The sequence below is a fragment of the Parasteatoda tepidariorum genome, chromosome 1 (genome assembly GCF_043381705.1).
Source record: "Parasteatoda tepidariorum isolate YZ-2023 chromosome 1, CAS_Ptep_4.0, whole genome shotgun sequence".
Classification (NCBI taxonomy): Eukaryota; Metazoa; Arthropoda; class Arachnida; order Araneae; family Theridiidae; genus Parasteatoda; species Parasteatoda tepidariorum.
The window spans coordinates 68034869-68047263 of record NC_092204.1 but is presented as its reverse complement, the minus strand read 5'-3'; the positions used below and the strand labels follow the sequence as shown (position 1 = coordinate 68047263).

Genomic DNA, 12395 nt, shown 5'->3' with positions numbered 1-12395 from the left:
TGGGTCATCCGGGTGCAAGCGAAAAGTCACCAAAAGATGTAGACTTCCGCCAACTATTTTTTTTTACGTTTTTTATTTTATTTAAATTTTTAAGTTCTGAAAAAGATAGACTAAAAAAATTAAATAAAAAGAATTTTAAAAAAATCCATTGATCTCCCATGAAAATCTCCCAACCCTACATAATTGTGGTTAGTAAGATTATGTAAAATCCAAAATATTTTTTTCTTGAAAGTTATGGTGCATAAATTTCAAAAAAAGAGGAAAATTCTGATCCTCAATATCACTGATGATGTTCAGTTTTATTAGAAGCTTTATTAGCAAAAGCACATAATATGAAACAAAGTAAGAGCGATAAAAACAATGAAACAACAAGTAATACAACATTGTTAATCGCATTATGTTACAGACAGAAGCATTTGATCTACACCTAACCTGATCTGTGCCAAATTTAAAACACATCACGTTCTAAAGCAATTAAAAGAACATTTGATGTGAAGTATATTTGGCACAAAAACAAAACGGAAATTGGATATGAAAAAAAACTAAATAAAACAAGCAAAGAACCTAAGTGCGCTTTAAGATCATTGGACCCGTATTTTTTTTTTAATAGGTTGCGACAGCGAATCGAAACAGTGATATTATTGATAATCAATTTTTTGAAGTATTTTTCTTTAGATATCACAGAGACATACTACTTACTATTATTCAGCTTACTAATAAGCTTTTATTTATATATTAAGTGAGAAATAAAGAAAAACTAAGAAACGAACTAAGACGTTTTATTTATTTTTTTTTTTTAAAACTAAGAAATTTTATGGCCTAGAATTGCTGCGAAAAATTGTACATTAGTTCCAAAATTGTTTAAATTAAAAATAAAAATACAATTAAAAATAAAATTACAATTAAAAATAAAAATACAATAATATGTTTAAATAAGAGGCCTTCCACCTATTTTACTGGATGGCCCAAGCAATAAATTCGGAAAATCGAGGGGGTTTCACGCATGCTAGATAAAAAAAAAGGTAAAGAATATTCAACAACAGGAGTAGGGTAACAGTTAATTTTAGTGATAGTTAAAGCTTTTGATAATTTTGCGAAAAATTGAAATTTAATTTCATTTACTGATAGGATGAAGTTATCACTTTTATAACTACATGCACAACGGTTACACAATTTAAAGAAGATTTAGTACTCAAATTTTATTTACAGATCATGCAAAGAAAAATCAGCATATAAGTATTTCCATCCAAACTTTTGCATTAGGTATCACTAATATTCAATTTAAAGAGCAATTATAGTACGAATAATACTATTTTACTAGTATTTTAAATGTACGTTTTAGAGTACTTTTTGTATTTAGCTCGGATCCGTTCCTACAATTTTTTTTTTTTGATTTCTTATGAATTCTAGGGATTTTATATTATTTGTAAATTTTACTCCCACTTGTAATATAATTTACCGAACATCAAATTTTTATAATAAATTTACAATACTTTCAAGTTTTTATGGAGAAAATATTACTGTTGGGCAACGAATTTAAAATTTTATTTTGAAATAATTTTTTTTTAAAAATTTTATTGTCAGAATTCTGGTTTAATATAAAAATTTAATTTTTTAAACATTGACGTTTCAAAGGATCTATTTTTAGATTTCAAGTGATTAATCGAAATATGTTGCATTGCATTTCATTTGATTGGCATTATGACACTTATTCCAAGGTAAGCAATGGTGTTCAAATCGAAAAAAGAGAGATGGAGGTGTCTACTTTTAACGTCTTTCGAACATGAAGGTCAGAAACATACGATACTTATTCTTACAACAGAATGATGGATCTTGTTGTAATACTTGGAAAGTAATGCAAGGTATACACTCACTCATACCCAGTGTTTTTCTATATTATTGAAAATATAACTATTGAAAAGAAATCTTTTCTGATATGGTGATACCCTTCAGGGGTGGTTGTTACATTTCGTGCTATTTGACAATGGTAGAGTTGAAATCTTACTTTAAAGGTTTTTTTTAATATGTTCCCAACTATGGCTGGCTATTGATAGTTTTTTTCCTTTTAATTCTTATGTTTTATGTTAGTGAAACTCAATGGCCTGTCAGCCCATTGAGGGCCAAGTCTACCGTGTCACGAAATCACGAACTTAATCGTGAATGATAATCACGAAAGCATGAACTTTACACTTCTTTACGCATTTTGAAAACTATTTCTGGCGAAAATGTAAGGTATCTCGTCAATATATAATCATTTAGGCTTTAGAAAAATTTAAATGATTAGTATATTTCCCAAAATTACATTCATTTTCTAGGACTTCTAAGTGGATACCATCTTGTTTCGACCAAAGATAAGTACCAGTACACAGTTAAATGGATCTTAACTACAGTGAGTGAAAACTGCCTCTGTCTAATGCCTATGTTCCAAAACTGGAACATGGTTAAAAACTAGCTGAAAACTTGTTTTCACACATGATTATTTTTTATTTTATTCTCTTTAGGTATTCTTTAGAACTGAATTGTTAATTTTCAAATTATTCAGTAAATCTATCATGATTCGGTTGATAGTTAAAAATATGTGAGACTTATGGGATCAACTAGTGTCAAAATTACGCATGGGGTAGTTTTAACTAAATTTGTTTTAATTGCTAATTTTTATTAAAGCCAGCTAAGAATAGCTGTTTTAGTGCCCTTAGCTCTTTTTTTTTTGTTACTTTATATTTTTGTTTTCACAGGTTGCGTTAACAAGAACAAATCTAATAGCATGGAAAGTGAAGCTGACAGAAAACGTGCTAGTTCCAGAGGAATCATACCTAGAGCTAAAATAAAAACTGTGAAAATGACTTTGGTCATTGTCTTTGGTAAGTATTGAAATTTACTCACTAGCATGGCCGTTGATGTTATCTATTTACTCAAGTAAACGAATATAAAATAAAGATTATTTAAGATATATGACTGAATTCGACACTTTTTTCAGAAACAGCTATAATTAAAATTTAAATTGTAATTTTGGTAAGAAAGTGTCCCAACTAAAATAAGGGTGAATTTGAGCACAGAAACTACAAATATTTCGTGACACACTAGTAACTTTTCGAAATATTTTAATTCATAAATATCATGAACAAATATCAAAAAAGAATTTTTTTTTCTCCATCAATATTATAGTCACCTGTTTTTTGTGCTAAAATCCTTAAAATATTTAAAATATACGATAAAATAAAACTAAATATATTGTTCAACGATACTTTTAAAAAAATGTAAACCTTTTTACTTAAAACATGATAAAAGTAATAAATGTACACACAGATCTTAGCTTTTCGTTGAAAACATCGCTAAATTTATACAAAATCTTCGTCAAAGTGTCAAAAAATAAGCTTGTTTTGTAATCATAACACTCATTCTCAAATTTAAAGAATTTTAAAAAGTTAATGAATAAAAGTTCAAATAAGGAAAAAAAAAAGTTCAACCTTTCGTTGAAATTGCATATATTTACCCAGTTAGATACATGAAAAGAATAATTATATTTAAAAAAAATGGAACTCATTCACTGCTTAAATATTTGCTTATGATTTTGAGACAAATGGTGTCTGTCAACAAAAAAGAAAAAAATAAGTTGGACAGAACAAAATCAGTCCCTATTTCGATGAACAAGGATCAAACTTGGACAAGGTAATCAAACAAGGGAAAATAGATAAGAAACAGGTGTGGAGGGGGATAGGAGGAGAACCCCAGGTGTGCCTAGTGTCAAAAGTAAAATTGATTTCTAAATATTATGAAAGAAGCGGGAAAGGTTATGAACTATATTATTAGGATTTTTAAAGAGCTAAATGATTCTCAGAAATTAAACTGTGTGACTAAAGGGTAGGGTTTAGTATTTGATGATTTTAAAAGAAGATAACTCAAGTATATGATTATAATTCCATTTATGAAGGGTGAAGAAAAATTATTTAGTATCCTAAGTCTGATCATACCTTGCACGTACTATACGTCGACGTTTAAGCGCAAGTTTAATTTCAGTTTTAAGCGTCTTTAAGGTTGGTGGAATGTACTGAAATGGAATGTGAAAAAATTACTTTAAACTCAAATTTATTAAAAATTTAAGCAATTTGGGGTCTGAGTTAAGAATAATTCGGTTGATCAATCAGATTATAAGTTCGAGATTAATTGGTGAGAGCACTGGGCTGCTAGAGTAATTTTCTATGGATAGAAGAATTAAAAAGAAACTTATAGTCTACAGATATAACTTGAAGATAAAGAAGTTTTTTAGAGGAGATTACTATTGGAACAAATTTTAGAGGCATGATGATGCAGCTGATTTTTAATTTGGGGACGAAGTGAAAGGTTATCATGGAATAAAAGGGACAGAAGTGAGAAATATCTCATAACTGCGATTAATTAAAACGTCTAAGAAAGTTAAGCAATTTTTATTTTTTGTTCTAAAGGAAATTTAAAAGCAAGTATGAAATGAATTTCTAAAATTAGGAACATAATCAGTGTCAGCGTTGTTCATTGAAATGAACTACAATCTTTAACAAATCGTCCTTAAAAAGGAATATGTAATAAATCAAAGAGTTTCACACAAAAATAGTGCATTTATAGGTCAATGATGAAGGGGTTTAGAGCATTAGGCATTTTATATATCTTATGTGCTATGCTTCAAATTTGTCAACATAATTATGAATCACTTATATAATAAAATAATAGCTTCTATAATTTAATTCATAGTTACATACAAAATTATAAATAACTTATATTATTATAACATAGCTTATAAAGAATTAGACAGGACAGTTTTTTTTAATATGAAATATTTAAGAGCATTTTATGCTTCTCTATTTTAGTTTAGCTTTGGCAACTTAAAGTTGATAGAATTTTAACCTATGTCAACCTATGTGGGAAATTAGTAGAAGAAAATGCTCACCTTGAACACAATTTTCATTGTTGTTAAAAAAATTTTTGTTTTTCCTTGTTTAACTTAAAATATAAATTTGTTATAATTTTTTAGTATTTATTCTTTGTTGGAGTCCATATTTTGTGTATGATCTCCTTCAAGTTTATGGAAAAATCCCGGATAGTCAAACGTCTATAGCTGTTTCAACATTCATTCAAAGCTTGGCTCCTTTAAACAGTGCTGCTAACCCCTTGATATATTGTCTTTTCTCAACTCATATCTGTAGAAACTTCAGGCAAGTATAAATATTAGGAATTTCTGAAAATGCTTTTGTATACAATGGTTTCTTATTTAACTGCGTTAATTGTTTAGAACACAGAAAAGTTAATTATTCCACTTTTTCAGAGATAAGAGGTAATTTTTATCGCAATTTGTGTGTAGAAATATCTACATAAATCTGTGATGGAGCCTTACTCTGTTTAATAACAATCATTAGGTTCAGACTCTTGCCTCGTTCTAAATTAAACTGCATTTTTTCCATTGTGAGATTACGGAACTTATTTTTCATAAAATTATTATTTATCAAATAAATCTAATAGCATATTTTTATTTAAATAACTAAACGTACTAAATCGAAGTTGCTACATTTAGAAAGTTGAAATGAGTATATTTGAATTAATATTCGATACCCAGAATTCACAATGGTTTTCGACTATGTTTTGAAGTAATTCATACCAATTTTGAATTTATAATACGTTTTATAATATTAAGTCTGTCAAATTATAAGTTAAAATTTCTCCTTTTCTTTAAAGCTAATTTAAGAATTTTTTTTAGAAAAATTTATTACACTCTTACTAAAATCGTCATCTAATTAATAAGTATAATAATAAATATTATAATAAATATTATAATAAAGCAATGTAGGAAAGCAAATTAAAATAGTATTTTGAATGAGATGTATGTTAAATTAAGTTTCTATTATTTCACAGTTTTTACCATTTTTATTTCTTTAGTTTTCATTTATTTATTTACAAAAGATTTTTGAAAATGTTCATGCATAGAATAGTTTTCCTGTTTCCAGTTTTAAGCACTTATTTTAGTGCGAAATAAAAACTATACAGACAATTGTGATTGTAAAGCTTCAAACAATAATTTTATAATATATTTTTTTAAATATGAGATGAGTGCTGTATTTACTCTATACTATAACATTCTTGGACTACAGTTTTAACTTCCATTTTGTATACTTGTGTTTTACTAAGTATCAAAACGAATCAAACAAAAATATAGTGCAACAATGCATTATTTACGATACACGTTTTTTCACAGATCGATAATTTTTGAAATTAACTGCACGTACTAGTAAAAAAAAATGTGATAAATAATCACTTCAATTTTAGAAGGTATTATTAAATATAAAATCAAAATAAAATATGACGTATTTATATAAAAAAAACACACAAAAATTAATAAAAATAAGCGAACAGTATTTTTACAGAAACTTTCGTTCATGACAGAAATTAATTGAAGATAAATTTTTTTCAACAGTGTTGGTAAACGGTAGCGCACCAAATCGACTGGAAGAAATTAGTAAAATAAAATGGCGTTGTGTATGCCTGATCGTTGCATTGTGCTTGGCAGTTTTCTTCCACATCAGGCCACACACTCATCAGCCTATACAATGAGCAAATTTTAATGGAGTTATGTCAAAGAATTTATGTTTCAAAAAACGTTTTATGAAATATATGCTTTGGATGAACAGCTTTTATATTTAGGATAATGTTCATTTCTGTTATCTGACGAAATTCGTTTACTATTATTATAGCCTTTGAAATCAGTGAGGGAATTATATATAAAACTTAGTTTATATAATAAAATACAAAAAAAATTAAATAGTCCTATGAGTTAAATGTGTTAAATTTTTAAAAATTCATTGGTGGGGTTTATTTATGCTACGTAATTTCTATCAATTCTATAAGGGTGTTGTAGATAAAAAGTGGACAATTTTCAGGAATTATAACATCGTCACTATTTTGCTTTGCAAAGAGAAGAGGTATATATCTGAATGAATAACTGATTAACAGATACACATGAAAGCATTTCAAGTGAATGCAAAAGTGAGTTGAAAAAGATGCATCTGGAACGAAGCAAGTAGAGAAAATTTAAAAGGTAGTTGCATGATTTGGATATAACAGTTGCTTCAGTTAGTCAGACTACATATATCACCAGTTGTAAACTTTTTAATTACTAAACATTTTATCAAAATTAGTAATGAATTAATAGAAGATATCAGGATTTCCCATTTCATACTACTCCTGCACATCTGATACTGAAGTACACCCTCCACTAAAAGTTTTAAACCATTTATATAGTTTTACCTAGAATGTGTTTACCATAATCAACAAATATTTGATGAAAAGTATCCGTATTATACTCACTCTTTGCTACGATAATGTACCTTGTTTTGATCATACTATGAGTTCACGTTCTTTTTAACCCCTTAACAATCGGTTAATTTTCAAGAAAATGGTCATAAAAGTTACTATTTTTTTGGCTTTTGTATTTGTATTACGTATTTGATTACTGCAGTAACTAGTTTAAAATAACCTAGCTATCTACAAGTACCTTAAAAATATCTTGGTACCACCATTTGGTGTGTAAAATGAGAAATAAAATGTTTTCCAAGCAAAAGAAATGAATTTGCTTTATTGTTATTGGCGCGTTACTACTGAGCACTTCAACCCGTCAATATCACGGGAGCGAGAAATAGAGGACGAAACCTTACCCCGTCATTTTCACGGGAGCGAGAAGGAAGGTGTTAACTGCTTTAATACTAATCTGTTAATCAGAAATCTTTTGTGCATTCCGTTTGCCATAATTTATACCTACCAAGTGTTACACTTTAAATACTATTGTATAACTTAAAAATTTGTTACATATTATTCACCCTGTAAAAACCGTTTTAGTTTTTCAGCATTCACGAGTTGTAAACTTCTCACTGAAAGTTTTTTATCTTTCTTCCCAGAAGGCTGCCTTTCTGTAACTGGATTGCAGAAAAGTTGTGTATCTGCTTCCCCTCTATGCAACGTCCTTTCACTAATGGTCATTCCAGAGCTTCAGAGTACACCACCATGACTGAAACCCTCTCAACCACTCATAGAAATTCCACTTTCCATCCCATGACCAACATGACTACCAAAGGAGTAAGACAACCTTTTCTGAAACAAGGTTCATCCAAAGATGATTCTCGTAAGGAGGTTGCTTTCAATGATCTTGTGGTGACAAATTCCTCACGAAATTCCAATGTTTGATTTGAATAATTTATAATTAACGATGTATGTTTCATGTTGATTCAAATTTGTTGTGAGCTATGTGATTTCCAAGCAATTACGCATAATTTTGTGACAGTTTAATAATTTAAAAAATAGTTTAAGGTTCCGTAATATTGGCTACGATATTTCTACAAAAAATTATGCGGCTAAATGTGAGAATAACTAATGCCAGTGATTAGGTTTAAGAAAAAGTCTAAAATTGTATCAGCGAAATCAAAATATGAAAATTTGTTTAATAGTTATGATAGGTTAACTCATTCAATGTGTTGATATGCTAAACCAAAAGGATTACTTTGATTCAATTGGTCTGAAAAAATCTAATTTAAAACGTACGAAAATTAAAAAAATGTTTTTAACAAGTGGCAGACAAAGTAAAATGGCTGTAAAATAAATATGATTTAAAACATTTTACCACTCAGAACATGCTACCGAATGTTATTCAATTGAAAAATAAATAAACTAAGATAGTGCAAAGGCAAATGGAAATTAAGAAATAAAATGTGGCATTAAATGTAAGATTCTCATTTTAATTTCAATTTACTTAATTTCAATTTTACAAACTAAAACAAGAAATATATCTAATGTAAATTAGCTAGTTATTTACAAGAAATATTTTGCACTCTTATTTCAACAAAAACTGATTGTGAAAATGGATATTTGGTCAGAGTTCTTTACAGCTTTATTGTACTAAGAAATTAATGAAACTGTTGTTTATCACTATTTCGTAATAAATTGTTGAATTTTAGTCCGTGGCATTAAAAATGATTATTTCTCTTTTACTTCTCTGCGTAGCGGATTAAAAATGCTTTTACGGAATAGTTGTAATTACTATTTGCGTACTATTTGCTCTTGATTTACAATACTTTTTAATCATTTTGAAGCAAAATTTTTCATGTTCCATGGTCTTAAAAATTGTGGAGCACGTTATACCACTTAATTATGCAAGTCAGCTGTAATTCAATTGAATCAGTTATAAATTGAACTATAATAGTTACAAACTAAACCATTTAAAGTTGATTACGTGATCCTATGGTTCAAACTCAACGCAAACATGTTAGCGATATTAAGCGTTGATCCAAGTTTTCTCTGACTTTGATCTGAGAAACATTAGGATAATTAACATTTCCATGTTATTATCGCACTGACAAAGAAGCTAGCACATGCGAACTACTAGCGTGTCATACGCAAGAAAGTTGAAAAAGTTTACAAAACTGAAATTGCTTAACTTCAGAAATTTTGACGCATGTTGTTCTTGCATTAAGCCACAAATGCATAATCTCTATTCAATGAATGAAAACATTATCTTTTGATATTAAATATTCTGTGCCATTTTTTAGCCTAGTGCATGTGAAAATGTATCGGAACAGGTTAAATAAGAATAAAAGTAGTTTCGGAACAAAAAATGATGTAACAATGTGATGATTCTTATTGTAGAAGTTGATAACATGTTTTCCAAATATATATATCTAGTCTCAATAATTTTCTAAAACAAATTATCTAATGCAAATACGACTTCATTTGTAATTAAAATGGCATTTTTCATTTGATATGAATGTACTGATTTAGTTTTTACTGCTGTTTTTTATAAGAAGCAGTTCTAGTCAATTCTGTCTTTGTTATTAACTTAAATAATATGAATTATTCGGACAATGATAATATTTATTTTGTCAAATTTTAATAATTCATTTTTAGTCATTGTTTTAATTTTTTTTCAAATAAAAAGTTATTTTTAGCTCATAAATAATTATTGGGAGTCAAAAAATATTTAAAAATTTTGAGATTCAAGCAATATTGAAAAATGATCGTAAAACATACTTTTTTACATTTTATTGTTGAACTTTTTATTTTCTACTATATTTTGCAACGATTGTTTAATTTACGAACTTTTCAATCAATGTCACACATTTAGTTTTTATTTTCATTAATCAATCATTTTAATTCTCGTTATTTATTTCTTGTTACTATTCCTGAAACAGAATATTTATGTAAAAACTTCAGCACAGTATTTTTGTTAACGCAATGTTTAAAACTTAATACTTGTATTTTTAAATATTGTGAATTAATTTCCTAATATCATGGCAATCTTATAGTATTAAAACTCTTTTTTGTGAATATTGAATTTAAACAGCAAATATTACGTAGCGCAAGTAGTTGAAGCAACGCTTTAAGCTAAAGTTATCAGATCAAAATATAATTTGGAACTTAATTTGGTTTTTAAATAAGTAATTTCAAGAACAACTCTAGAAAACTGACCTAACCCATTGACAATCTTGCCACGTCATTTTCTTTTTATTTTAGTGATTTTTTTTATTTTTTAAAAGTATACAATTTTAATTAAAGCTTGTCTTATGTAATATGTTTAGTATTTTATACCTTTGTACTATAGTTTAAATTTGTTTTGTTTTAATTTGGGATCAAATTTAATCCACTCCACAATAAAGATCCCAAATCGGTCTAGATCATGAGTGGTAATAATAAAAAAGATTTTTGTTACTTAATATTATATTTAAAATTGAGTCAGCTAATTAAGTGTACTGTTAGAATCATTTTGAATTTTTTTTAATGTATTCGTAGTGATAATGTTAAGATAGCTTGATATTAAAATGTCCTTTATTGTGAGCTTATTCCTTTAACCAATGTTAATAGATTGATGTTTGTTCCACATTTCCAGCCATAGATTGTCTCCCCAAAAACTGCCTCCTTACAACTGACCTAGTGTTTTGTATTTAGAGAACATTATGAATAAATCTCTCCTCGGTGCACAAATTTTTCATTCAATAAGATCAAGAAAATGGCAGGATTTCATGATAGGAGAAGCAAAAGATAAAGAATGAAGTCTTGAAAAGTTGCTATCGCCTAGCAGATGGGACACCAGTGTTCCTTTTATATTTAATTTTTCTGACTCTCTAAAGACAAGTAAAAATGTTATTTGGTATTTTTAAATTTAGAAAAAAAAACAACAGTTTAATAGTTACTAAAAATAAGTTAGATTATCGGAATTATATCAGTTAATCTCTGTTCATCTAAAATTCAAATCTGTTTATCTAAAATTCAAAAATAAGAATTCGAATTTTTTTTTCATTCATAATCGAAAATTTATAAATAATTGATTTTACAAATTAAATATATTTCAATGATGAATAGCTGTCTCTATTAGATATAAATAACAGCAAATGTGAAAAATTATTTTTTGGAAGAGAACCGTGTTAGGAAGATTTTACATTTGATGCAGAAAAAGACACGTGTTTCACGCTGTATTTCATAACCACAAACTATTAAAATACTTAATAAAACATTTTACATTTATTTTGACCAAAATTAATGCAAAATAGTGAAAAGAAAGTATGAAAAATATGTTCACTAAAAATTCTGCGTCAAAGTGCTAGTCAGTTAAAACATCCACTTCGTGATTAATATTTCTAAACTTGTACGCTTTTTGGGGACGGTATTTCCCAGTGGTTGTGAAACAGTTTCCACAGTTTTCACTGATATTCTATAGATATTAGAGTGTATGGGTTAATGTGTACATCATGAAGGTGCCACTATGACAGAAATCTGAATCAGAAATCACATAAAATATTCTCTCTGGAACTCCCAATGTCATTTTGATTATGATAATTTGCACTTTATTGTCTGTACCTGTAATATATTGATATTGACTCGCCATTTGTATAATCTTGTATATAAATATTTATGACCGTATCTGTGTATATATTTATAAATGTTTATGTGTGACATTTATTACAATAAAGCGCACATGGCAAGATTTCCATCACGTTTGGATTTGTCTTTCATTTATGAAAAATGTTCAAATTTGAAACTACAAATTAAAGCTGCTATTGAGTTTATACACGTAAAGTGAATATTTGGTACTCGCGTCTTTATTTTTAGTTTTTATAAAGATTGTACATTTATGCTGATTGTGTTTCAGACAAACTACTTTCTAAGACGTACACTCCTAAATGAAAATTAAAATAATTACATTAACTCTTTGAAGGGCTGTGGTTTTCAAGGCTTACAACAAGGTAAGCAAAATAAATGTACAAATTCATTTAATTAAAATGTTCTAATAGAATTAAACTAAAATAATTTTGGCAAATCAAATGCTTTGTTTTTTTTTAAAAATTCCTACCCTTTAGGAAGTTCCCTCGTTCTTTGCTTGATTTATTTAA

At 27.8% G+C, this 12395-nt stretch overlaps 1 protein-coding gene across 2 annotated transcripts in view; it reads left to right on the top strand.

The window, feature by feature from the left end:
• Positions 1-11998, top strand: part of LOC107450080 (cardioacceleratory peptide receptor-like) — a 73678-nt gene extending 61680 nt beyond the window's left edge. Inside the window, exons 6-8 of one of the 2 annotated variants that reach the window (XM_016065790.3) lie at positions 2736-2861; positions 5006-5186; positions 7920-11998. In XM_016065790.3, the coding sequence (XP_015921276.1) occupies positions 2736-2861; positions 5006-5186; positions 7920-8202 (590 nt within the window). In that variant the 3' untranslated portion in view covers positions 8203-11998. Of the gene's footprint in view, positions 1-2735; positions 2862-5005; positions 5187-7916 lie in introns of both variants that reach the window. The other variant, XM_016065789.3, reaches the window with a different exon arrangement.
• Positions 11999-12395: the final 397 nt, after the last annotated feature.